At 36.7% G+C, this 26,304-nt stretch overlaps 1 protein-coding gene across 4 annotated transcripts in view; it reads left to right on the top strand.

Moving 5' to 3' along the window:
- Sbf2 (SET binding factor 2) overlaps positions 1-26,304 on the top strand; it is a 412,775-nt gene that overhangs the window by 180,082 nt on the left and 206,389 nt on the right. For 3 of the 4 annotated variants that reach the window (XM_029556330.1, XM_008853457.2, XM_017803274.2), the window contains exons 4-9: positions 7,545-7,661; positions 10,792-10,902; positions 12,533-12,638; positions 19,507-19,639; positions 21,275-21,383; positions 24,428-24,541. In XM_029556330.1, coding sequence (XP_029412190.1) covers positions 7,545-7,661; positions 10,792-10,902; positions 12,533-12,638; positions 19,507-19,639; positions 21,275-21,383; positions 24,428-24,541 — 690 coding nt within the window. The remainder of the gene's footprint in view (positions 1-7,544; positions 7,662-10,791; positions 10,903-12,532; positions 12,639-19,506; positions 19,640-21,274; positions 21,384-24,427; positions 24,542-26,304) is intronic. The other variant, XM_029556331.1, reaches the window with a different exon arrangement.

Genomic DNA, 26,304 nt, shown 5'->3' with positions numbered 1-26,304 from the left:
CTGAGGATAGTAGTGCAGGCTAGGAGAGTTAGCCGGTGGTGCAGGGCCAGGGAAGCAGAGCGAGGTGAGGGCAGGACCAGGACCAGAAGTGGTGCTCCTGGAGCCCAAGAAAGGGACTGGGTTGCTCTGGGTGAGAAGGGTCAGGAAGCAGTATTGGTTCCCCAGGTGTCTGGGGCCCCAAGACTAGGAGTGGCGCAGGGCTCAAACTAGGAGTATAGAACGGCGGGGCGGGGGATGGAAGGGTGAATGTGGCTTAGGGAGTCCCGGCGCAGAGAGCTGCGCTATGGACTTACCCCAAGAGGTCTGAGGATAGTAGTGCAGGCTAGGAGAGTTAGCCGGTGGTGCAGGCCCAGGGAAGCAGAGCGAGGTGAGGGCAGGGCCAGGACCAGAAGTGGTGCTCCTGGAGCCCAAGAAAGGGACTGGGTTGCTCTGGGTGAGAAGGGTCAGGAAGCAGTATTGGTTCCCCAGGTGTCTGGGGCCCCAAGACTAGGAATGGCACAGGGTCCAAGCTAGAGTATAGAATGCCAGGCGGGGGGGCAGGGGGGTGGTGGGTGGGGTGGAAGGGTGAATGAGGCTTAGGGAGTCCCGGCGCGGAGAGCTGCACTATAGACTTACCAGAAGAGGCCTGAGGATAGTAGTGCAGGCTAGGAGAGTTAGCCGGTGGTGCAGGCCCAGGGAAGCAGAGCGAGGTGAGGGCAGGGCCAGGACCAGAAGTGGTGCTCCTGGAGCCCAAGAAAGGGACTGGGTTGCTCTGGGTGAGAAGGGTCAGGAAGCAGTATTGGTTCCCCAGGTGTCTGGGGCCCCAAGACTAGGAATGGCGCAGGGCTCAGACTAGGAGTATAGAACAGCGAGGGGGGGGCATGGAAGGGTGAATGTGGCTTAGGGAGTCCCAGCGCGGAGAGCTGCGCTGTAGACTTACCCCAAGAGGCCTGAGGATAGTAGTGCAGGCTAGGAGAGTTAGCCGGTGGTGCAGGGCCAGGGAAGCAGAGCGAGGTGAGGGCAGGGCCAGGATCAGAAGTGGTGCTCCTGGAGCCCAAGAAAGGGACTGGGTTGCTCTGGGTGAGAAGGGTCAGGAAGCAGTATTGGTTCCCCAGGTGTCTGGGGCCCCAAGACTAGGAGTGGCGCAGGGCTCAAACTAGGAGTATAGAACGGCGAGGGGGGGGGATGGAAGGGTGAATGTGGCTTAGGGCGTCCCAGCGCGGAGAGCTGCGCTGTAGACTTACCCCAAGAGGCCTGAGGATAGTCTTGCTTTAACTTTTATAATGAACTCCTTTACATGTTACCCAGCTTTAAAAATTGCCATAATTTTTTCTTTTCAAATCTAAATTCCTTATTTTGGAGGGGAGGATGATACATTTTAAAGCAGACCATAGATACGTTATCTTTTTTTCTGTAAATATTTTAGTATGTATCTCTAGTAAAGAATGTTTATACATTCACACTTTACTACTATAATATTTAACAGACTTAATTTTAATTTTAAATAGTTCCTTAATGCAATCTAAAATCTAAGCCAGGCGTGGTGGCACATAGCACACCTTTAGTCTCAGCACTTGGGAGGCAGAGGCAGGTAGATCTCTGTGAGTTCAAGGCCAGCCTCGTCTACATAGTGAATTCCAGGCCAGCTGGGGCTACAGGGAGACCCTGTCTCAAAAAGACCAGAAACAAACAACAACAACAAAAAATCTAAAATCTAGTCTATATTTAATTTAAAAAAATTATCTAAAAAATGTCTTGATTTATCCAACTATGAATTCAGACAAGGTACACGTGTGACATTTGGTTGACATTTTATAATTTTTCTGTAATGGTCCCCTTTTGAGACAAGGTAGAGAAGTTGAGTCACTTGTATGGAGTATGCTGTGTTGTAGATTTTACTGATTATTTACTCTTGTTACTATTTAAATTGTACTTCTCTTCCTCCTAGTTTCCATAAAATAGTGATGAGACCTAGAGGCTTAGACCCGCTTTAAAGCAGAGCACCTCAGAGGTGTCAGAGTGCTTCTGCATCTCTTTGTCAGGAGGAGCCTCTTTTCCAGACCCTGTCTTCCAGCTGTGCCCCAGTCAGGTGATCGTGGATCTGAGGTTGTGCCAGTCTTCCACTGACAGGTCATTGCAGCATCTCTTTTCTCATTAGGTATTGTAGATGGAAGTTTCTGAACCTGTCATTCCTTCTGCATTTATTGGCATAATTCATCTGTGAAACAACCTTGACTCATCAACTACAGTTTGACAGAAAAGACAATAAATTTGTTTCTTTTTATTTTAACATTGAGAATAGTAGGTTAGTGCCCTAACAACCTAAAGCAGTGACCACTGAAAATTATTTTTAGGAACACATGAATTCTTATATATTTGATGAGTTTCAGTAAACTAACTTTTTATTCATTTTGATGCTGTTCATCTTTGACAGATTGTTTACATTTTGAACACAATAAGATGAACATTGTAATGTATTTTGTGTGCTTTCTGGCTTTAATGCAGAATGTCATTTCTCCAAGGAGTCCTGGCTTCCTTTAATGGAAACATTTAACAAAGTTTTGATTGTACAAATTAATTATTAGCACTTTTGTAAAACCTAGCATGTCCTCTGGCATACAAAAGCAATATTAGCTGTTTTGGTTTTGTTTTATATTCTTATAATAGTCTAAAGCAGTCATTCAAATAGTGGTTCCTCGATGGTGAGGCCCAGGATCTCTGGGAAACTTGTTAGAAGTGTAAATTGTCACGCTCCGATTCAGACCTACTAAATGAGAAAAATCTGTAGTGGAACCTGGAAAAAAACATTTTTTAACCGTGGTGAAGGACAGGGTCTCACTGTGTAGCCCTGGCTGGCCTACAACTCATCTGTAGACCAGGCTAGCCTTGAACTCAGAGATCTACCTGCCTCTACCTCCCAAGTGTTAGGATTAAAGGCGTGCACCAGGATGACTGGCCTGAAATCTTTTTTTAAATAAGCTCCCAGGAGTGACTCTGATGCACACTCAAGTTTGAGAACCATTGATCAAGAGCAGAAGTGCCTCCCTCACCTAGTAAAAATGCAAGGACACCCTTTCTGTTCAGATCTTATCCTCGTGAAGTATTTGAATTAATGGAACACCTCAACAAGAGCATCAATTTATAAGCATTTTACTCACCCAGCCATCTAAAAGTAGAGAACATATGTAGAGTGTTTCGCACATTTTGTGTGCTAGTGTAGTTTATGGCAGCCTTCTCTAGACTTGTGTTCCATAGGTTGTGAAGTCTGGAATTATGAGATCCAGTATAATTGTGATCTGTTGTGTACTGGGCCTCCTGTGCTTGGGATTGCGTGAATATTTGCCTATTAAAGCCTGTGATATCCTGTTACAAAGACATTTTTTAAAATTTGACTTAATTTATTGTTTCCAAGATTGTTTGGTTAAAAGACCTTTTTGCTATGTAATCAGTCTATCAGCTTTTAGGAGGAAACACTTGAAAATACTGCTTTGTAAGTATATATTAAAAATAAAAAATAGAAGGAAGCTTTCTGGGTGAATAGGTAGCATCCCTTCAATTGGATTTGCCCTGCCTTTTTGGAGAGCCTAGGAGCTGTGTTATCAAAGGGACAAGTCTTCAGTATATTGCCTTTGCCACAGGTAAACTCAATTCCTGAAGTCTATATTTATTCTGAACCCAGTATTTTCCAGGCCAGTGCCGGATAGAGCAGGTTTGTACCATGTGAGCATGCCATTGTGATTAAAAAATCATTTGGCAGGAAATGAGGAAGCTTTTCAGGAGAAATTTTAGAGCATAAAGAATTTTGCAACTACTTAGACTCCTCTATTTCCAATTCTGGAAAGTTTAAAGTACTTATTTTATTGAAGCAGTCCAATGTAATGGTCCTTGGTAATAAAATACATTTCAGAAAGGAAATGTAGAGCTGGTTTTTTTTTTTTCACTTTTTGTAGACTTTTGGGTGGGTAAATTCTTTTGATCCTTTAAAAAAAAACAATGTTTAAGGAAATTTGGGGAGATTTTTTAGTATAATGTCATATTGTTAGAAATGAACATTATACAGAGAAGATGTTTCATGCTTTTATGTGAAAATCAAGCCTCGGGATGCAACAAACATCCTGAAGTTGGTTTGAGTCTGAAGTGTTCCACCTGAACACTAAGATGAGCATCCTAGTGCCTCTCTGTTACATGAAGTCATCATATAAAACAAGCCTAGCATTGTATTTCAATATATGTGAAGGACAATAGCACTTTGATGGCAGACTTGCATAGTACATGTTAATTTAACCCATGCTGAAGCTTGGGAAGTATCAGCTACATACTAGGAACTGCACAGAAGTGCTGAATCTCACACATGGATGTAGCTCATTGTAATAACCAGCATATAAAAATAATAATGGACGTGTGGCATGTGATTATGATACTGATAATCCAAGTCAGTGTGAGAAAATTCAGCAAATGGCATTTAAGGTAAATGTATAACTTTAACAGGCATACTGAAAATAAGAAAACATTTTAGGTTAGAAGATTTACAAATAGCGTTGAGATAGATAGGTAGCATGAGAACGTTTCGTATTATAAAATACTACATTTCAAAGCTTCATAAAATCACTAAAATTCGTTTAATTAACTGCTTATTTTTAAGTTTCTCACATCTTTCCAGTATATGAAAATTTGTCGTTTGTAAAATATGGGAGTTGAGCTGGACATGGTTGTTCATACCTGTAATCTCAGCACTCAAGAAGCTTAAGGCAGGGGATGACCATTAGCTCAAGGCTACTTAGGGTTCATAGTGAATTTCATGCTAGACTAGACTAGGATGAGACTCTAGCAAAACAAAGCAAAACAAAACACAACAACAATAAAAACAAACATAAAAGCTAGTGTCATTGTATAATTATTACATAAAGATAGTCTAGCCACAAACTGATAAATTATTATCTCCTTGGCCCAATAAATTATTTATTGAAAACATCATAATCCTTTGCCTTAGAACAAACTTTATTTTACCTAACAACTTTATATGTACATTTTGCCTATATTACACTTTTATGCACGTGTGCGTGCATGCACACACTCTCACACAGTAGTTATTAGGAATTAAGCCTAGATCCTTGTAATGCTAGACAAGTGCTCACTAATGAGCTTCATTCATCCCCAGCCTTTGGAACACAAAAGCTCTTAGAGGGGAAATATTAGAATTAAGGATAATAGCATTTTAGGATTTACACAGTAAAACCAACATCTGTAATAAAAAGCAGTGTAAATAAAAATGAAGTTATTTTTACTTAGTGCTGATTTATATTATATTGAGCCATTTTTCTTGTTAATTATCCTTTTACTGAGTATTTAACTAAAGAACAGATTCAAGAAATCGTGACTGCATTTAATTTGTATTTTGTTCAGAGTAAGCTAATGCCGTTTATTTGAAATGACTATCTACTTAAGTCTTTTAATGACACTCTAGGGCAATTATCACAGTTTTCTAAAAATGTGGATAGGTTTATCTCTTCCAGGAATTTCAGTCTTTTTTTTTTTTTTTTTTTTTTGTCATTTTGAATTGGTTAGTAATCCATGAAGAATATGATTCATTAGGTGCGGAAATTTTGCTAAATTAGTAACCATAATGTTTTTATTATTTTAAAGGATTACAGAAACCAACCAGCCTAATTTTGATTTTTTTTCCTTTGTAGCAAGTGAAAATCTTTCAAAAGCATATGACTTTATCATATATTGAGATAGTTCCCTTTGGATGTGTACATTCCTTGGGCAACTAATTCTTAGTTATATTGCACTATACTAGAAATTAAACAGGCACTAAAGGGAATTGGGAAAAAGTCTTCCCTTGGTAAAAATATCCAGAAAACCATTGTAAGAAAATTTATTCCTGAATTTCTCTAGTGAACAAATATTAGATAACAGCCATGTGCCCCAGCCTTATTTTAGGAACTAGAAGATTGTCATTGAACAAAACAAATTCTGACCTTTAAGTAGCATAGTCTAGGGAAAGAAACAGACAAACAAAAAGCCAAGATTAATAAAATGGATAACATGTTGGATAGTGACGAGAGCCTGGAGAAAAATAAGGCAAGGAAAAAGGGTGAGGAGGTGTTAGGACTGGTTTCAAGTACAGTGGTCAACAAAGACTATGAGAGCAGGAAGGAAATGCCTGAGTGAAGATCTAAAGGAGATGAGACATAGGAACAGACTTTAGGCTGTCTGTGGAAAGAGCATTCCAGGCAAAGGAACAATAGGCCAGTCTCTAGACTGGTAGAAGGGAGGGACATGGCCTATGTGTCTGAAGAGTGGCAGAGAGGGCAACCAGGGCTAAAGTAGAATGTAGGGGATGAAAGGAGGCTGTTGTAATCATCTGAACAAGATACTGGCTCAGTGTTGTAATAGCAATGGGGACTGGGAAATCATGTATTTTGACAGGTGGACATGAGCTATTTATGAGAGAGGAATCAATTTTGGGATTGCCGTTAATAGACGCGAACCATTGTAGAGCAATGGTGTTTAGAAAGAATGTGATTGTTATTGTCATTAAGTAGAGATGTCAGGTAGGCAACTTGATACAGCATTTTGTGGCATTTGGGGAGAAGTCGGCCATAAGAGTAAGTGTAAGCAAGTCTGATATATTGGTGAGCCACATTAGAAAATAAGAGAAAGGTCAGGATAGAAAGGCTTCAGGGAGGAAAATTAGTTTTGAGCTATAACCTTGATTACTGTAAAAGGAAGAAAAGGGGTTTTAGTTGGGGGAGAAATCCTGGAATTTAAGAATATCTAGAAACAAATCTGAATTCATTACCTTGTTCTCCCGCCCTTTTAAAAACTTTTAGTTTTAAGAAGTTTTTGTTTTTAGAGTATTGTCAAACAGTAACTGTGTATTATGAATTACTTGTGGACGCAACCAATAATATCTCTCTAGGCTTGTTAACCAATATTTAGTTGTTTGAAAAAGACCAATATTTAGTTGTTTGAAAGACTTTCTTTTGTATTGTGGTAAAATTTGCCTAAAATTACCGTTTTTTAATTATTATTAAACATACATTTCCATGGTATTAATTATGCTGTGAAACTTTTCTTTGGGTATAGAAATGTTCTTTCTTGTCACAATAACCATCATTGTCACATATGAGCAGAAGTTTACTTCAAGAACACTGAGTGAACACAAGCCTTAGAGTCCTCACAGAAAAGAAAGCTTGGGCCAAGCAGAAAAACATATAAAAGTCAGTGCCTTATTTCTATAGATTTTTTTCTTCTTTTGAAGACTGACTCCATTAAATAAGTATCATTTTTACTTGTTTGATCTATTACTTAAAATTACTTTAATTTCAGCATGTCTTATTTGCCTTTCATATTTAAGAAATAAAATACTTAGTTGGTGTGCATCTTTGTAGCCTAAGGAGCTTTAAAAAAACGAAACAAGTATTCCTTACTCTTTTTTTTTTGACCTAATGTTTATAAATAATATAATTAGCTTGAGATTCTCATAAATTATCTGGAAAGTGTATGGTTTGAATGTCTTTTGTGAAATTGTACGTTGATTGTAGTGTCAATTTTTCTAGGGCACAAAGAAAGAAGAGATCAAAGGAGAAGTATCTGGTTTAATTCAGCCTGCAGAAGTGTTTGCCCCCAAAAGCCTGGTATTGGTATCCAGATTAGACTATCCAGAAATTTTTAGGGTAAAGAACTTACAGTTATTATTATTAATCTGTATTACTATATAAATCTGTTTTTAATGAACTATGGTGATGAGTTCTTTGTGCTGATAATACTTTTAGATTGATTTAGTGATTCACCAATAAAATAAAATAAATCTAGTGTGACCAGGAGACAAAAATTCATATGGGATGAAAATAATACCTGAATAAGTTAATATGAATATTTGTTTTTTTGTTTTTTTTAATTATTTATTTAATAACCACATACTTAGAAGAAGCATTTTATTATATCAGTATAGACATATTCAATAACAATTTTCTGAGCTAGGCTGCATCTCTTACAAAATTGGCTGTACATTTTAGGTTTATAGTTGAATCACTAAATCTTATACAACATTGTACTCAGTATAAACCCTATAAGACATAAAATTAAATGAGGTTTGTGTTTCTAATCTCTATATATCTGATTATTACTAGTCACAGTCAGTTACTTTCTGAGCTCCTTGGCATCTGAGCATGGATAGAAAGTCATCAGGTAGATTTCAATGGTAATGTTTTTCACATCTACTAATTATTAAGGAGCAAATTTTTATGCTTTGAAGAATTATTTTTTTAATCATTATACTTTTTTAATTTTTAATAACTACATGATTAGAAGCTTTTCACTGTAGCTTTAACATATTCAGTAACACACTCCAGAGTAACGTACATCTCTTTCACAAGTGGGTGCAAGTTTCTAGGTTCACAGTTGAATTAATACTGTTATATATAATTGAACTCAGTATAAGCCCTGTAAGACATAAAATTAGATGAGTTTTTAACCTTTAAAAAAGATCTCCATTTCATTTTAGAATATATTGTTCCTTGCAGACAGACTCATTGTTTTTGCTACTAACACTGAGATGTTGGTGCTTGCATCTTTAATCTGTACATATCTGATTATTACTAGTCATAATCGGTTGAACTTGGATCGTTGGCGCCTGTGTATGTCAATAAAGTCATCGGGCAGATTTCAATGGTATTGTTTATCACCTCTACTAATTAGCATGATGTAAATTTCCATGCTTCCTCCTCAAATATAATACATTTTAAAAAATTTGTTGATTTTTTTATGTGTGTGTGTATATCACACAGAACATCCCAAACCATCTCATTCGACTATACACCCACTTCCCAGATAGCACCCTCCCATAGCCTCCCTCCCCCCACTAGAGCCCTTATACTCTGATATCCCTGCTACTGTCTGCAACTATTTATGTTTTTAAGAATGTAATGTTCCTTTTAAAATAGATCCCATACATTGAATTTAAACTTTTCAAATCATAAAATAATAATTTGATTGCTTGCAGAAAGTTTAAAATGCACTAGTAATTTAACAACTGTGTACGTGTATATTAAGCTTATGGAGTTAGGTTGAAGTGAATATGATTATGTGAGATTTTAGATAATCCATGGTCATGCTTCTGCCAACATATCTTTAAAATATTGTTTATAGGCTGGGCTTGGTGGTAACATGCTTGTAATCCTAGCAATGTGAGAGGTAGTGAAAGCAGGATCTTGAATTCAAGGCCAGCCTGGGCTATGTAGTGAGACACCTCTCTTTACTTAGGTTTTTTTTTTAAAGCCTTTGGGCCAGTGTACCTTTTTTTTAAAATATTTATGTGTATGGAATGTATTGTCTACATGTATGTAAGTGCAACTGTGTCATGCAATGCCATGGAGGTCAGAAGAGGGCTTCAGATTCCTCTGGAACTGTAGTTAAGGACAGCTCAGCCACCATGTGGGTGCTGGGAATCAAACCCAGGTCCTCTGCAAGGGCAGTCAGTGCTCTTAGCTGCTGAGCCATCTCTCCAGCCCCAGATTTTTTTTTTTAATCAGAATTTTTCAAATGTAAAAAGAGTATGAAAGTATAAGCCAAGTATAGTGGCTCACACCTTTAATACTATCACTTTGCCTTGTCCCATAGCCATCTCTCCAGCCCCAGATTTTTTTTTTAATCAGAATTTTTCAAATGTAAAAAGAGTATGAAAGTATAAGCCAAGTATGGTGGCTCACACCTTTAATACTATCACTTTGGAGGCGGAGGCAGGCAGATCTCTGAGTTCGAGGCCAGCCTGGTCTACATAATGAGTTCCAGGCCAGCTGGGGCTACAGGGAGACCCTGTCTCAAAAAGACCATTGAAAAAAAAAAAGTATGAAAGTATAAATATCTGTACTAATATGCAAATCTGAAACTTTTAGAAAATAAGATCATGTATTCTGGAACAATTAACCTACTGTCAGGATTTCAGTGACAGTGGGTAACTCCTAACAGTTGCTAATTTTTCTGTCACAAATTTCAGTGAGTTAAAAGATTATTAAGATTGCATTCTAGGGTTGAGAAAAGGAATCAGCTAGTAAAGTGCTTGCTTTGCAAACAAGAGAACTTGAGTTTGGATCCCAGCACCCACACATAAGCGAAGCACAGCACCAAGCCTGAGTGCTAGGGGTTGGGGAGAATGGAATGGGGAAGCAGGAGGATCCCCAGATCTAGATTAATCTGTGAGAGGTTCTGTCTCAAAAGAAAAATGAGGTGGAGAGCTACTAAGAAAGAAAATGGTGTCAGTCTCTAGCCTCCGTGTATACACATGCACATAGAACTTATAGAAACACAAAGTAAAGAAAATTACATGTTCTATTTTACCAGTTCTTTTGAGTCCCAAATGTTAATCTTATTATCTCATCTATTTTATCTTTCTCTCCTATAATTCATATGTAGTAAAATAAATACTTTGGATTTATAAGAACCACAAAATATATTCTCTAAATTTTTATGTTGAAATTTGGAGGTTTGCAAAGTAAGTTGAAACAACCAGGCAAAACAGTAAGATAGAACCAGTTTGGGCTCTGCAAATTAGCTGGGGTAATCTAAATAGAGATATCTGTTTTACAAATTATGGCTTTCTGCTTTTTGTAAACTCTGCTTAGAAACTCATTTGGATGTTCTGGTCCTAGAGGAAAATTTAATAAAGTTAGTTTGTTGCTTAAAATGTATTCCATGTTCACCTTAGAATATGATTTACCTAGTTCAAAGAGAGATTTTCCTAGCAGCAGATGTCACTTTTTTAAAATGGTATTTTCATCAAATGACTGCATGCATCTCTTTTCACAGGCTTGCCTGGGTTTGATCTACACTGTGTATGTGGACAGCCTGAGTGTCTCCTTAGAAAGTCTCATTGCAAATCTTTGTGCTTGCCTTGTCCCAGCTGCTGGAGGGTCTCAGGTAAATAGAGTGAAAGTGAAATGAACTGTTTTTTTTCTCCAAGTAATTTAATTTATGAAGAAAGGGAAAGAAAGAATTCTTTAAAGATTTTTGTTTTAAAGAGGATCCTACTTTAGTTAAACCTTATAGAAGGTGGAACTTCTATCTAAGATTCCGTTCTTTGGCCTAGAGGCAAATTTTAACACAGAGTTCCCCTTTCACATAGCATAATTAGAAGACATATTTGGTGTAATGTCAACTGTACTCTTTACTTTTTTGAACCTTTCTTTAAGTTGAATTTTTGTTTGGTTCTTTTTTGTTTTTGTTTTGTTTTGGTTTCGGTATTTTTGAGACAGGGTCTCTCTGTAGCTTCCCAGCAGCTGGCCTGGAACTCACTATGTAGACCAAGCTGGCCTTGAACTCACAGAGATCTACCTGCCTCTGCCTACTGAGTGCTAGGACCCTTTAAGTTGAATTTTTAAATATATTTTTTTCTACCTTTTTTATATAGTTAGTCCTCATTTTTATTAGCTTAAGTGAAAAGTTTGATCCAAATTAAGATCAAACATTAAGATCTCAACACAATTCTTTGTAACATTATAACAGAGTTCTAAGTAGATTCCTTTATTCTGTGTATCTTGAGATTCTTAAATTTGTTTCTGAACTACAAAAATAAAAATCTTTGCTGCTAGGATTTATTTATTGTTCCTAGAGCAATCATATTATCATTTAAAAATAGACTTGAACCATGTACTTAGCATGTGCAAGGCCATAGATTTTATTTCTCCCCAGTACCAAAAAAAACAAACCAAACTAGAATACACTCTTCTCCTTAAACCTAAAAATAAATGAGTCAATCATATATTTTGTTACATAATATTGAGAGAGAGAACCCTCTGAAAATCATATCACTTGTCCTTCAGGGTCTGTCAAAGATGTTATGTTTAAAAAGTAAAGATGGGCCAGGTGTGGTGGCACAAGCCTTTAAGCCCAGCACTCAGGAGGCAGAAGCAGATGGTGCTCTGTAAGTTCAAGACCAGCCTAGTCTACATAGTGAGTTCAGGCCAGCTGGGGCTACAGGGAGACCCTGTCTCAAAAAGACCAAAAAAAAAAAAAAAAAAAAAAAAAAAAAAGTAAAGATGGGGCTAGAGAGATAGATGGCTCATAGGTTAAGAGCACTGACTGCTCTTGCAGAGGTCCAGGGTTTGGTTCCCACCACCCACATGACAGCTAACAACTGTCCTAACTCCAGTTCCTGGGGATCTGATCTCCATGGGCATTGCATGACATGAGTGCACTTCCATACTTGTAGGCAAAACACTCATACACATAAAATAAAATAAATACCATATTTTTTAAAAGTAAAGATGTAGGTAATTTGGCATTTTAAAATTTTCCTTTTGGTGTCTGTCTTCAATCATGTATTCCCCCCCTTTAAAATGTTGATCTCTTCTTCCTCACCCTGTTTCAAGGGCAAAAAGTTTTTTAGTCAAATACAGTTGTTAGTGATTTTTGTGTCTCATCCCACCTACTAAATTTTCACCTTTCAATGACTGAATTTTTCTGTATGCCATTTTAAATAGCATACAGTCTTTTGGCTTTTATGCTGCTGCCTCCTTATGGACTCTTACCACTTTGTCTCATTCTGCAGAAGCTGTTTTCCTTGGGTGCAGGAGACAGACAGCTGATCCAGACTCCTTTGCATGACAGTCTTCCTATCACAGGCACCAGCGTGGCTCTTTTGTTTCAGCAATTAGGTATGTCTTGTCTTGGAGTATTCAGTCTTTTCTTCTTGAAGCCTATCATCTGACAGAGAAAATACAAACAAACCATTTATTATCCCTTGATGCTTAGATGGCTCAGAAGGAGAAAAGAGTAGAGCTTGCTTCCCAAGTTCTAGTTGTTGAGAAGGCATCCTGAGGGACTTCTTTCAGTGTCATCTTATTAACATAGTTTGGATGTCTGGGAAAAATTTAGAACAAAGGTAGATGGAAGGGTGCTTGGGGTTCACAGCTTGGTATGATTGTAATGAAGTATACAATTTGAGGGAGGGAGAGAAAGACCATCCCAGTGTTTCCAGCTTTTCAAAGGGCTGCCTGCCCGTGTATTTGAAAAGATATTAAAGAACTGGGATCACTGTTCTTTGTTAATTAGAATCTGAAGTGGTACAGGTACCTTGGGCCACTGTTTATTTTTTTAATTAAGTATACTATATATAATGTAGCTATTCTCCTCCTACACATTTATCTAAGGAAAATGATAGTACATATCCATTAAAGTATTTGCACATGACTGTCCAAAGATAGTTTATGGTAATTAAAAAATTGGAAGCAATCTCAGTGTTCACCATAGGTAATTGATAATGAAAATGAATAAAATTCTGTGGTATATCCATATGATAGGATTTGCAGTGTAAAAGAATGAATTATTGATACATACAGTATAGATAAACTTGAAAATAATTGTGTTTAATGAAAACCATTGCATGAAAAAGAATGCATACTTTATAATTCAGTTTGCTAAATATTGTAGTCTAGTCTATAGTGACAAAAATAGGTCTTGCAGAGATCTAATAGAATGATAGAGTGTTGTGATTCTAAAGTGTATCATTGTTTTGAATAAATATAACATCGTGTAAAAAAAATCAGGTTTCTGGCTATATTGTAGGTGAAAAGAGAAAGATTACAGAAGGACATGAGGAAACTTTTTAGATAACATTTGTTTTCATAATCTGAATTGTGATGCTGATTCTCCTTGTGAATATGTATCTTAAAATGTATCAAATTCTAAAGAGAAATTGAAAACACATTAATAAACTTGTATGTGGATGTTAATAGCATGGTTACATAAAATAGATAAAAGTGAAAATAAATGTCCATTGTGAATAGATAAATGAATAAACCTTATGATACCTTCACTTAATAGAAAATTATTTAGCCATCAAAAGGAATGCATTATCAATATATAGTATCATGGATGTCATGGATGTACCTTGAAACTATGTTAAGTGAAAGAAGCCAGGTACAAAAGACCACATAGAGTATGATACTGTTTGTATGAAAAGTCCAGGATAGGAAAATCTATATAGACAGAAGTTTGTAAAAGTTACCTGGGGCTAGTTTGGGCTAATAACAGGTCCAGAATTTCTCTTGAGTGATGAAATTATTTTGAGTTAGATACTAATAATGGTTATGTGATTTTGTACTAAAAACCACTGAATTGTACACTTTAAAACAGTGAGTTTTATAATCCACACACTCAGGAGCATTCCCACAGTTGTAAGGCCAGCCTGGAATGACATAACAAGACCCTATCTCCCCCAAAAAAAAGAAAACAAGAAACAAGAGTTTTATACTATATAAACTATGTATCTTCATAGAGACAAAATTACCATGGTTTGTAAAAACAGCTAAGGAAACTATCTTGAAGCAACTTGATCTGAGAGATGGCACCATTGGAGTTTCAAAAATTATAATTGATCAAAGCTCAGCAATTTAAACCTTATTTTTTATATTTTATAAATAAAGTTTATCTTGATTGATAACCCACCGTGCCTCACTCCTCCTATCCAACCTCCTCCTCCCCCATAGAAACCACCTATCACATCTTTCTCCCAACTTCATGTCCTCCTTTTATGATTATCTCTCTGCCTGCCTACCTAACCTATCATCTATCACCCACTGAGTCCAGTTAGTGCATCTACTGACGCATAGGAACCTACCAGTGGCCATACTCCTAAAGAAAAAGTAACTTTACTTTCCCTCCACCAACCATCAACTGCCAGTAGCTCCTCAGCTAGATGTGAGGTCTCAAAAATCCCTCCCCAATCCATGTTGGAATTTTTCTTTTAAGATTTATTTTTATGTTAGGTGTGTGAGAGTTTTGCCTTCATGTATGTATTATGTACACCATTTCTGGTGCCTGCAGAAAGCAAAAGAGGATGACACATCCCCAAAGAGGATGGCAGATTCTCTGGAGTTAGACTCTCATAAGCTGTTATGTCATAATCTAAGTATCATATAAAGAAAAACATACTGCATGCTTACCCTTACTGCACATTGCCTAGTTTTATCAAAATCTTAATTTTGTAAATGCCAAAGATAGAAGAATACATTGAATCTCACCAAGAGGATATAATTATAAAAGTCCAGGCATTTGGACTGGTAAAGATGCTTGCTGTTAAGCTTGACAACCTGAGTTCAATCCCCAGGACTCTCATGGTGGAAGGAGAAAACAGACTTCTGCAATTTGTCCTCTGACTTCACGTACATGCCCTGGCATTCCCCCCTCCCCCCAAAATAAATAAATACCTAACATTTTTAAAATCCAAGTTTTTAGAAACAACCATTCAAAAAATTTCATGTTCTTTTTAAAATATTTATTTTATGTGTATGTGTGTATTGCCTGCATGTACATAAGTGCACCCATGTCGTATAATGCCTGTGGAGGTCAGAAGAGGGAATCTCATCCCCTGGAACTGGAGTTACAGATGGTTGTTAGCCACAATGTGAGTGCTAGAAACCAAAATTGTGTCTTCTGCAAGAGTAGCCAGTGCTCTTAACCACCGAGCCATCTCTTCAGCCCCAAATTTCATGTTCTTTAATAAAATACTTGTGATGTATATGTTTTAGGGGTGGGGTGGGCATGGAAAAGGAACCTCTAAATTAAGAGATTTTTAAAAAGACATCTAGTTTTTGAGTAGAATAAGACTAAACTATTATATCTCCACATGTATACTTTTGAGTGATAAACATGCCTACATAAAAGTAATTAATTTAAAAATCAGGACAGTTAAGGTAGTGAAGAGAGGTTATTTTATTGGGGCACATGAAAGAGGCTTGTAAGCTTGCTGAGAAAGTCCTATTTCTTGATGTAAATGGTATTTTTTAAAGTTAGACATTGAGCCATGCATTCTATTTTTGTGGTGTTCTGTATCTGTTTTATATTACGATAAAAAGATAAATTTTAACTCTTAAACGAGTTCTTTATGTGTATACTCAACTTTTTGTTGTTGTTCGTTCGTTCGTTCATTTGTTTGAGACAGGGTCTCCCTATGTAGCCCTAGCTGGCTTGAAACTCACTGTGTAGAACAGGCTGGCCTCAAACTCACAGAGATCTGTCTGCTTCCTGGGTATCAACATCTGAAAAAAAATGAAAAACCTAATATAATATCTTAAGCAAATTAGAAATTTTACCCTTCTCATATAACAAAAATCTCTTGTCAGGTAGACAGTCCAGGGATGGTATATATTGTTTTTGAATTGTCATTGAGATACCTTGGTAATTCTTTCCTGAATAAACAGGAATGCCCTCTTTTATTTCTAAGGAATTTTCCCTTAGGAGACTGTGAGCTTCTGAAGGTGCCACATTTTACTATTCTTGATTCCTCTGTATCTGGCACAGTACCTCAGACACAGAAGTTGTCAGTGTTTGTTGCATGAGGAATGAGGAAATGGTAATCATGCCTCATATGATTTTTCAGCATATTAAAGGGCACTAGAATTCAAGATGATTGATCTTTTAAAGATCAGAGTTTATTTGTTGTTGTTATTTTATTTTACTCTCTATTATTTTGAGCTGAATTATCTTTTGCATATTCTTTTTAAATTTTATTTTTATTTTATGTGTATGAGTGTTTTTGCCTACACATATGTAAGTTATGCACCTGTGTGTACGAATCTGCAGAGGCTAGAAAAGGTGTCAGATCCCCTGAAACTGGAGTCCTGGATGGTTATTAGCCACCATGTGGATGCTGGGAACTGAGACTGGGTGCAGTGTAATAGCAGCCAGTGCTCTTAACTGCTGAGCCATCTCTCTAGCTCCCCTTTGCATATTCTAAATTCACCTTTTCAGGGAAAGAATAGGGAAAAGGCAGTGAAGGAAAGCAGGAAAAATGCTTAATATATTGACCCTTGACTTTCAAATTTTTATAAAAGAAAGGTACATTGCTAAACACAGATTTGTATTTTACAAAGCCATCTAGTCTAAAAGCATTCTTGTATCACTAGGCATTATGATTGGACTTTGGCTGAAGTCCAATATTAGACCATTATCTGAGTTCACTACCTGGATTTGGGGTAGGGTGGTGGTGAACTTACAAAGTCCAGAAAGGAAGTAGATAAGACTAGAAGGTTCCTTTGTAGCATTGACTCATTTTCCTGTGGAAGGTCTAAATGTAATGATGGCATTTCCTTTGATCTTCTAAGAATTTTTATGATAATGATTTGTTTTTCCCTGTTTGAAAAGATACTGTGTTTGCTGAAATACTTATGTGTACTTCTGCCCTTCCAAGTTTCACACTTCTGTTAATCCTCTTAATCTCTCTCTTTACCTTTCTATTTATCCGTATTTAATGTTAACTGATGTTGCATTAGCTCCATTGGGTCAGTATTTCTCTAATTCCCTGTATATTGAACATAGATTTTTTTTAACTTACTAAAATAAGTAAGGTTTTATTTTTCCAGTTTATCTTCAAACATTATTTCTACTCCCACATAAATTTCTTAAAATGTTGATTGTAGATATACCTTGCTATTCAGAAAATTATTTCTGTTCTTAAATGTTTTAAGAGAAAAATTTTTGGTATTTTCCCTTCTGTCTTCCTGGAGAAGCTTCTGTGTGGTATGTAATAATTCTTTGATACAACATGTATAGGAACATTTTTAATGTATTTTTTTATTGAGTTCTTGTGCGTTTCATACAGTAGATCTTAATCATATTTAGACCCCTCTCCGTCATCCGTACACCTCATAGTGCCCTCACCCCCACTGGGTTTCATGCATTCTGTCATATATGTTAAGATCAAGCATTTATACTCACATGTCCCTCAGTGCTAGTTTACCCACTGGATCTAGTCGGCCTATGTAGAGTCACTGCCTTAAAGAAGATCAGCTCTCCCTCACCCCACAGTAATCAGTTGCCAATAGTTCCTCATATAGGAACATTTAAAAAACTTAATTTTTCTCAAATAGAAAGATGAAAAGGTGCCATAGATAAAAGTGAGGGTTTAGGGTGCACTAAATTACTTTAAAGGTAACACCTTTAAGAAGCATGCATGGACTAGAAAATTTATGAATTTCCTGATTAATGCATCATTTATAAAATGCTTTTCATTCCTTTTCCCTTAAGTAGTCAAAATCTAATGCTTTGGATCATGTTTCTGTTTCTGTCTTCACTCAGTTTTCCCAGTTTATTCCTGTAGAGCTATGACTTGTTTCATTGTTATTCTCACTTACAATGAGGAAAAAAAGGGAATAGCTATTTTCTTTTTCAATTCTATGTGGTTTTAAAATGATAGGCTTGAGGCCTGAGAGATGACTCAGCAGTAAGAGACTAGCTGTTCTTGCAGAGGACCCAGATTCAATTCCCAGCACCCACATGGCAACTAACAGCCATCTCTATCCAGTTCCAGGGGAATCTGATGCCCTCTTTTGACCTCCATGGGCATTGCATGACACGGGTGTACTTAACATACATGCAGGCAGTACTCTCATACACAAAATAAAAAAATAATAAATAAAATGTTTTAAAATGATAGACTTAAATTTGAGTACTCAAGAGTCCATTACTATGATTGGCATATTCTGCTCTAGGTGGCAAATTTGGTTTTTACTGTGATCTATGATCATTTTTTTAACCACTTATTCTTTTCAATATATATTTTTATTGAATTTTTGTGCATTTTATACCTCTTTTTCTTTTTGAGACAGGGTCTCCCTGTAGCTCCAGCTGCCTGGAACTCACTCTGTAGACCAGGCTGGCCTCAAACTCACAGAGGATTTGCCTGCCTCTGCCTCCCAAGTGCTGGGATTAAAGGCGTGCACCACCACACCCGGTGCCTTTTTTTAAAAAAATATTTTATTTATTATTTTTATTTTATATGTACAGGTGTATTGTCTGCATGTAAGTGAGTGCACCTATGTCATGCAATGCCTCAGAGGTTAGAAGAGGCCTTCGGATTCCCCTGGAGTTACGGACGGTTGGTAGCCACCATGTGGATGCTGGGAATCAAACCGGGGTCCTCTGAAAGAGCTCCCAACCACTGAGCCATCTCTCCAGCCCCGCATTTTATACCTCTTAATTGTATTTAGACTCCCTCCCCTCTATGCCCCCTTCCATAGTCCCCCTCAATGGGTTTTATGCATTCTGTCAAATATATTAAGGTCTATTGAGTAAAGTTTGTATCCCTAGATGTCCCTCAGTGTGAGTTCATCCACTGGAGCCTGATCAGCCTATCTAGCATCACTCCCTTAAAGAAGATCAACTCTCCCTTACCCAGCAGTGATCAGCTGCCAGTAGTTCCTCAGCTAAGTCTGGGGCTTGCTGCCCACCTTTCCAGTTCTATGCTGGGTTTCTGTCTGGTTTGAGTTTGCCTGGGTCTTGTGCATACTGTCAGTGAGCATTACAGTGACGTGAAGAATAAATACAAAGCAAGAATAAATACAGAGCTATATGTTTAGAAAGACAGTACCCACAGGTTATATAGAACTTATAGTCTAGCCAAGTATTTCCCTTTAAAGATCACCAATATATTAGCCTTTTGTTTCTGTCATTGTAAATCTGTGGTGGTTGACAACACAAATAATATTTAGTGCATTAAGTAGATCTTTGCTTTTGTGTTCTCAGGAATTCAAAATGTCCTCAGTCTCTTTTGTGCAGTCCTTACAGAAAATAAAGTTCTCTTCCATTCTGCAAGTTTCCAGAGACTTAGCGATGCCTGTAGAGCCCTGGAATCTTTGATGTTTCCTCTTAAATACAGGTGAGGTTTTTACTTGGTAATTTTATTTATTCCCAAACCATGCATTTCTTGTTGATAAATTAAAATGTTATGGCCCAATTATTTTGAACTACATAGGTTAAAGTTAGACTGTTATGAGAATTATGATTCTACTAAAATCTAGCCTAGAGTTTGGGACTTTTACACGTTGTACATTACTGAGTGTTGATTAATTTAGTGAAAAATATTTAATTTACTTTGAATAGTATTGTCAGCAATGTTTAATTTTCTTTCAATGCAGATAAAATTCTTTGATCCATGCTACTTGATACTAACAGAGTAATTTTTAGGAGTTACTGGAGTCCTGTTAATTAAGAATCCTTATCTTTTTAAGATACTAAGTCTTTATGTATAAAGGATATGATGTATGGAATTTTCTTCAAAATATCAAAATATAAGTGAGTAGAAATGTATATGGTTGTACATTGGTAATTGTCAGTTGTCAAACCTGGATTAAATGCATAGAGCTTCGTTACATTTTTTTCCTATTTATTTTTTAAAGACTATTTTAAATATTTTCCATAATTAAAAGTATAAAACAATTTTTTTAAAAAAAGTAAGCAGTGCTGGCTGGTAGTACTACAAGTACAATGTTTTATTATAGTATAGACTTTAGTTTGTTAATCATAGTATCTCAGGAACTTAAGTTCATACATGATAGATACAATTTAGATTGCCTCTGAATTTTTAATCAGTGTACTTACTGAGTGTAAACATCAAGTACAGAAAATGGAATTTGAATAATTGTATTCTTTAGACAAGTCATGACATTGTCTAGAGACGGAGGCCTTCTCAGTGCTCTTCTCTGATGTCAGGATTCTGTATGAGGGAAAGTGCTTTGAAGTAGTACTAAAAGATCTAAAGAGACTTGTGTAGGAGGACAAAGGAATGAGGAGACTTACGTGGTTCCATTTACTTTGTGCCTTGTGATGTTTGATCAGATCTCAAATATTAAGATTTTGAAAAGCATTCCTTTTGAAACTTCTAGTGTTAACAATCATGTCAATATAATTGATAATTTTGAAATATGGGTGATTTAAAAATCAAGTTTCAAAAAAATATAAGGGAACAAAGTTGAGGTGGTAGGGAGGTGTGGGGTGAAATTAAAAGTATTAAAAAGTGTCATAGAGTTGGGAGGGTAGAAGCTAGGGGTGGATCTGGAAGGAGTTAGGGAGAGGAGTGGGTAGTAAATATAACCAAAGTACATTGTATGAAATTTTCAAAGGGCTAATAAAATATTTTTAAAAAGAGGATGCAAAGTTGGGGGAGGGTAAGGAAGTAGGATCTGGGAGATGCGGGGAGAAGTCAAAGGAGGGGTAAAATACAATAAAAATACGCTGTGTGAAATCTCAAAGAACTAATAAAAAAAGACTTAAAAACGCAGATGTTAGCTGGGTTTGGTGGCACACACTTTTAGTTCCAGCACTCTAGAAGCAGAGACAGGCCATCTCTGCATGATGAAGGCCATCCTGATCTACATAATGAGTTCCAGGCCAGCTGTGGCTACAAAGGGAGCTCCTGTGTCAAAAAACAAAAATTCAGATTTCATAAATGTTAGAGGAAAATGTGTTCATATTGTGGGAAAATTATATACATATGAAATATCTTTATTTCCAGTTATCCTTATATTCCTATTCTTCCGGCTCAACTACTAGAAGTTCTCAGTTCTCCAACACCTTTTATTATTGGAGTACATTCCATCTTTAAAACTGATATTCATGAACTTGTAAGTATTATCTTTAAAATGTCTAGTAATTGAGTCTTTCCTATTTCATCCTGCATCATTTTACTTCATTGTTATTTTCATTTCTGGTGCGTTTCCAGTAAAAAAGACTGACCAAAAGGAAAACATCATTAAGAAGTCTAATTTTTGTATTATAACAAATATGAGAGTTTAAAAAAAATTCATTTATTTATTAATAAATTGGGGATTGGGCTAGGCTCATTGGGTAAAAAATGCTTGACCTGAGTTAGATTCCTAGAACCCATGTAAAAAAGACACATGACATCTGTAATCCCAGCACTCCTAGCAGAGACAAGAGAATCAGTTGGAAGATTGAAGGCCAGCCACCCTGAGTGAGCAGCGAAGAAACAGAGGAAACCCTGCCTCAGCAAGATCGAAGGCCAGAACCAACTCCTGAAAGTTGTCCTCTGACCTCTACACATGTACCGAGGCCCATGTAGCCCCACCCCCTTTCTCTCTCTGCTTCTGTTTTGTCTCTCATACAAATTAACTAACTAACTAGCAGGAAAAACAGGGTCACCCTGTATTGTCCAGGCTGATCTCAAAACTGTCTTTTAACTTTAAACCTCAGCCTTCTGAGTGAATAGCTAGTGACATGTATCACAGCCCTTAGCTTTTAAATACCCTTTGTACAGCAGATGAAATTTACCTTTCTGTATTCCTCATATGAGGAATTCTGTATTTCTGCATATGAGAAAAAGATTAATCCATTAATGAATATATTATTTATACTTTTCTCATTAAAAATTTTATTTTATGTGAGTGTTCTGCCTGCATGTGTGTTAGTACACCCATTCCATGCAATGACTGCAGAAACCAAAAGAGGGCATCAGATCCTCTATGTGGGGGTTAGCAACTGAACCCAAGTTCTCTGCAGGAGCAGCCAGTGCTCTTAACCCCTGAACTCTCTCTCCAGTCCCCCTCCACCCGCATACTTTCCTTGATGGTGCTTAACATTAATTTTTTTTTTTTGGTCTTTTTGAGCCCGGCTAACTTATTAATATTTTAAATGAGATTTGTTAATACTGAATACCTGAGAACTAACAAAAATACTTTTACAGAGAGTTTAGTTTTAGTGAAACAGAAGTTCAGTTCAATCCCCCACCAAATTCTTGTGTTGTTGAATCCTTATGAATACCAAAGAAACAAAAGCCAGAATAGCTAGAATAGCGTGCTTGCTTCTGGAGATCATGGTGTAAGAGGGACTGTAGCAAAACACAGTGCTTTGGAGGTCACCCAGAATCGAGAATTTAGGAACTCTGCAGTGCCTTGAGGATATTTTCTCAGGTGATATATTTAATAGCTAAAAATCAATATTTAAGTGACTTTCATAGTGAGGAAGGGTAAAATTCTTTTTTTGTTGTTTTGTCTGGTTTTGGTTCTTTTGTAGCTATAAAAGGCTGAAGTAGAATTAATGGGGATAGTGATACAGAAACACATTTCTGCCCAGTTCAGGTGTTTCCAACTTTAGAACTGCCCAGTGTCAGAGTGGGTCTCATGGGTAGTGAGGGCTATGCTCTGTAGTACTGTGAGTGCATGTGAGGAGCAGATACACAACACTTTGAGTGCAGTATGAGGAACAGATACAGGACATTTTTCAGGGAGGATGAGACAGTTTCTTTGCTGAAAATTTTGGCTACAAGACATTTGTGATCCACAGATCCTTAAAACTTTGTAATTCTGCTTCTGTTGTTTTAAATGCCAGCAAAGAAACAACCTCTTTTGGGACTTATACAGTAACTGTAGTTATAACCAGATCAGAGATCAGAGGTGCCATTAAAATAACTGAAGATTATTCAACATGATTATAAATAAGGCCTCATATGTATACTAATCAGTCTCCTAACATCATATGTTAATATCTTTTTAACTTTGGTATCATCATATAAAAATGTGTAATAATGTTTAGTAAAAATTACTGTGTAGTTTATAGCTAATTTTAGTACTGCTAAATAAAAATATAGAACAAACCACATGTTGCCAAATGTAGATTTCTTAATATTTTAATGAATAAATCAGAATGAGTTTATAATCATGTTATTGATGTAGTGACTTCACTAATATTTCTTTTCTATTTTCATGTAAGTCATTTTTAGATACAAGCTTTTAAAATACTGCAAATCAGGTTTTGGGGGGGATGTTTCATTTTGTTGTTCCTATTATTATTGGGGTTTTTTTTTGTATGTGTATGAGTGTTTTGCCTGCATTTATGTAAGTGTACCATATATGTGCAGTGCCCACGGAGGCCAGAAGAGAGGGTTGGATTCCCTGGAACTGGAGTTACAGGTGGCTGTGAACTGCCAAGTGGGTGCTAGGAACGGAACCCGGTTCTCTGCAACAACAGCCAGTGCTCTTAAACTACTGAGCCAACTCTCTAGCCCCTTATTGTTGATTTTTGAGACAAGATCTCATGTATCCCAGGCTGCCCAGCCAAACAGTATTCTTTTGTTAGGTATTGCTTTGTTTATTGGTTCTTGTAATACATGTTAATTTATTTAGGTTAAGGAATCCAAATTCAATGACATTGGCTAATGTGGGATTTTATTTTATTTTAGGATGTAGTATTTCATGGAAAAATGTCCCATTATGCCAGACAGTTTGCTCTGTGGCATCATTTATCATGCCAACTACCTTACTTCTTGCTTTTTTAAGTACAGTTCCCATGGGCATTGTCTTCATCTGAACAATTAATGCTAGATTGCTGCTACTTCAGTTTCTTCCTATGGGAAGAACAAAAATACGGAAAAAGCTAATAACACTCCTGTCTTGAAGGGCTGGAAATGCACACATTGTTTTTCATTGTTCATTTCATGGTCCTTCTCAGACAATGCTCTTATTCACATTAAATTATAGTTGGGAAATAGATGGTAACTGGGGAAATCATGAGCCCAGAACTGTGTTACTGTAGATAGCTAAGAACCTCTTCCTCAACTTGGTCTTCTTGATTTAAGTTAGTCAAGGGTAAGTTAATTTTCTTAACAAATACATTTTATTAATTATGGTTAATTTTTAAAAATCTTTTTCAGTTAGATGTAATTATAGCAGATTTGGATGGAGGGACTATTAAAATTCCTGAATGTATTCACCTCTCTTCCCTCCCGGAGCCACTTCTTCATCAGACTCAAGCAGCTCTTTCTTTGGTATGACTTTTTTTTTAATGACAATTTTTTCATGATTTAAATGATATAAAATTTAAATGAAATTAAAAACTATTAAAAGTTATTTTGAGGAGGCTTATGTTTGAAACAAATACATTCTTTTTATAGTCTTTAGAGTAGAACCCTTCATTTACTACATAGTTATTTAAAGAAAGTACTTTGAGTTTTAATTGAATATTTATTGTTTTTCAACCCAAATCATGGAGATGATTTAAATAGAATTCTTTTATTTTAATAGTTACAGGCTTTTTATAATGCATGTTTTAAATAATGTATAAGACTGGTGATTGCAAAGATAATATTGAAGAAAACACTAGCTTTCAAAAAGCAAGTTACTTTAAAGAAAAATATTAATTATGGCATATAGATGGAACATGGATATAGCAAGTAGTTGAAAAACTAATATTCAAGTAGTTGAAAAATTTAATGTTTCTAGAATTCTTGCAGTATTTAAAGCACCTATGCAATTATTTAATAATGATATTAATAATTTTTTAGTGGTTAAATGCCAAATTTAACAAAGCTTGTAGTGCTTAAGACAGTGGTTCTTGGCAGGGATTCTGCTACACACTGTACACTTCCTGCAGTACCTGTGCCACTAAGTGTGTTTGATGTATATGGTTCATTTGTGGTGAACCTGAGTATATTTGTTACTTAGTTATTAACACAGTGGGTTATATGTTATAATGTATAGTGTAATTTAATGTGACTAAGAGATAAGAGCACTGTATATTGTCTGACAAGGACCAAAAAGAGATCAGATTTCATGTAATAGGGAAGCTTTGACAAGCAAGTATAGATTTGTTTGGGTTAGTAAACAGTTGTTATCAAATGACAGTATGTTACTTGAACTGCATAATAATAATTATGAATGATTTTACAGGGACCAAAACATTAATATACTGCAGAGGTGACTTGATGATTTGGTTGTATTTGTTGTCAGTACGTTAGTGTTCATTTTATTTTGAGACAAGGTTTCACCATGTATCACAAACTGACCTCTTAACTCACAGTCCTTCTACCTTAGTCAACTCACAATCCTTCTACCTTAATCTCCTGAGTGCTAGGATTATAGGTATGCATCACCTGAAACATCCAGGTCAGTGCTAGTTTCAAGGAGTGTTTATTTCTTTTAGTCTGCTCTAAATATGCTATAGACAACCTTTGTTTTTGTGGTTCTGGGGATTGAACCTTGCTTATTGCCTTTCTTATGCTTGGCATGTGCTCTTCTATGACCTACATCCAGCACCTTTTTTATTTTGAAACAGGATCTGCTCATAACCCTACTGCGTCAGCTCTCCATGTACGTGTTGTATGTTCATAACATTTATCACATTATATTATGCTCCTCCCCTTCAGAAATGCAAAGCTCAAAATCTTATTACCCTTTCACCAGTATTTGGGGGGGGGCTTGTTTTAATGCTTATTTGTGATTAAGAATTCTTTCAGACAGTTCATGACTGATGGGTGATGTACTGAATCTTGTTTGACCAAGATTAGGTTATTCCATTCTCTCCACTCTGCCCCCTTTGAAGAAGTGCAAGTCCAACTTCTCCCTCATTGCTTCCTGCGGTCACCACCAGCGGCAGCTGCTCCTCAGTTCTCGTGGGTGCTGCTGCTTCGTTCTCACAGGCGTCGAGGCTGCTCCTCCACTTGCCCTGGGCTGAGGACGCTCTTCTGCTTTCCTGGTGCTGAGGCAGCTCTTCTGCTTGCCCTGTGCTGCCTCCTGTCGTCGCTGCTTCTGC

This window comes from Nannospalax galili, unplaced genomic scaffold, assembly GCF_000622305.1.
Source record: "Nannospalax galili isolate Female #2095 unplaced genomic scaffold, S.galili_v1.0 scaffold44, whole genome shotgun sequence".
Classification (NCBI taxonomy): Eukaryota; Metazoa; Chordata; class Mammalia; order Rodentia; family Spalacidae; genus Nannospalax; species Nannospalax galili.
This window is presented reverse-complemented; position numbering and strand designations above follow the sequence as displayed.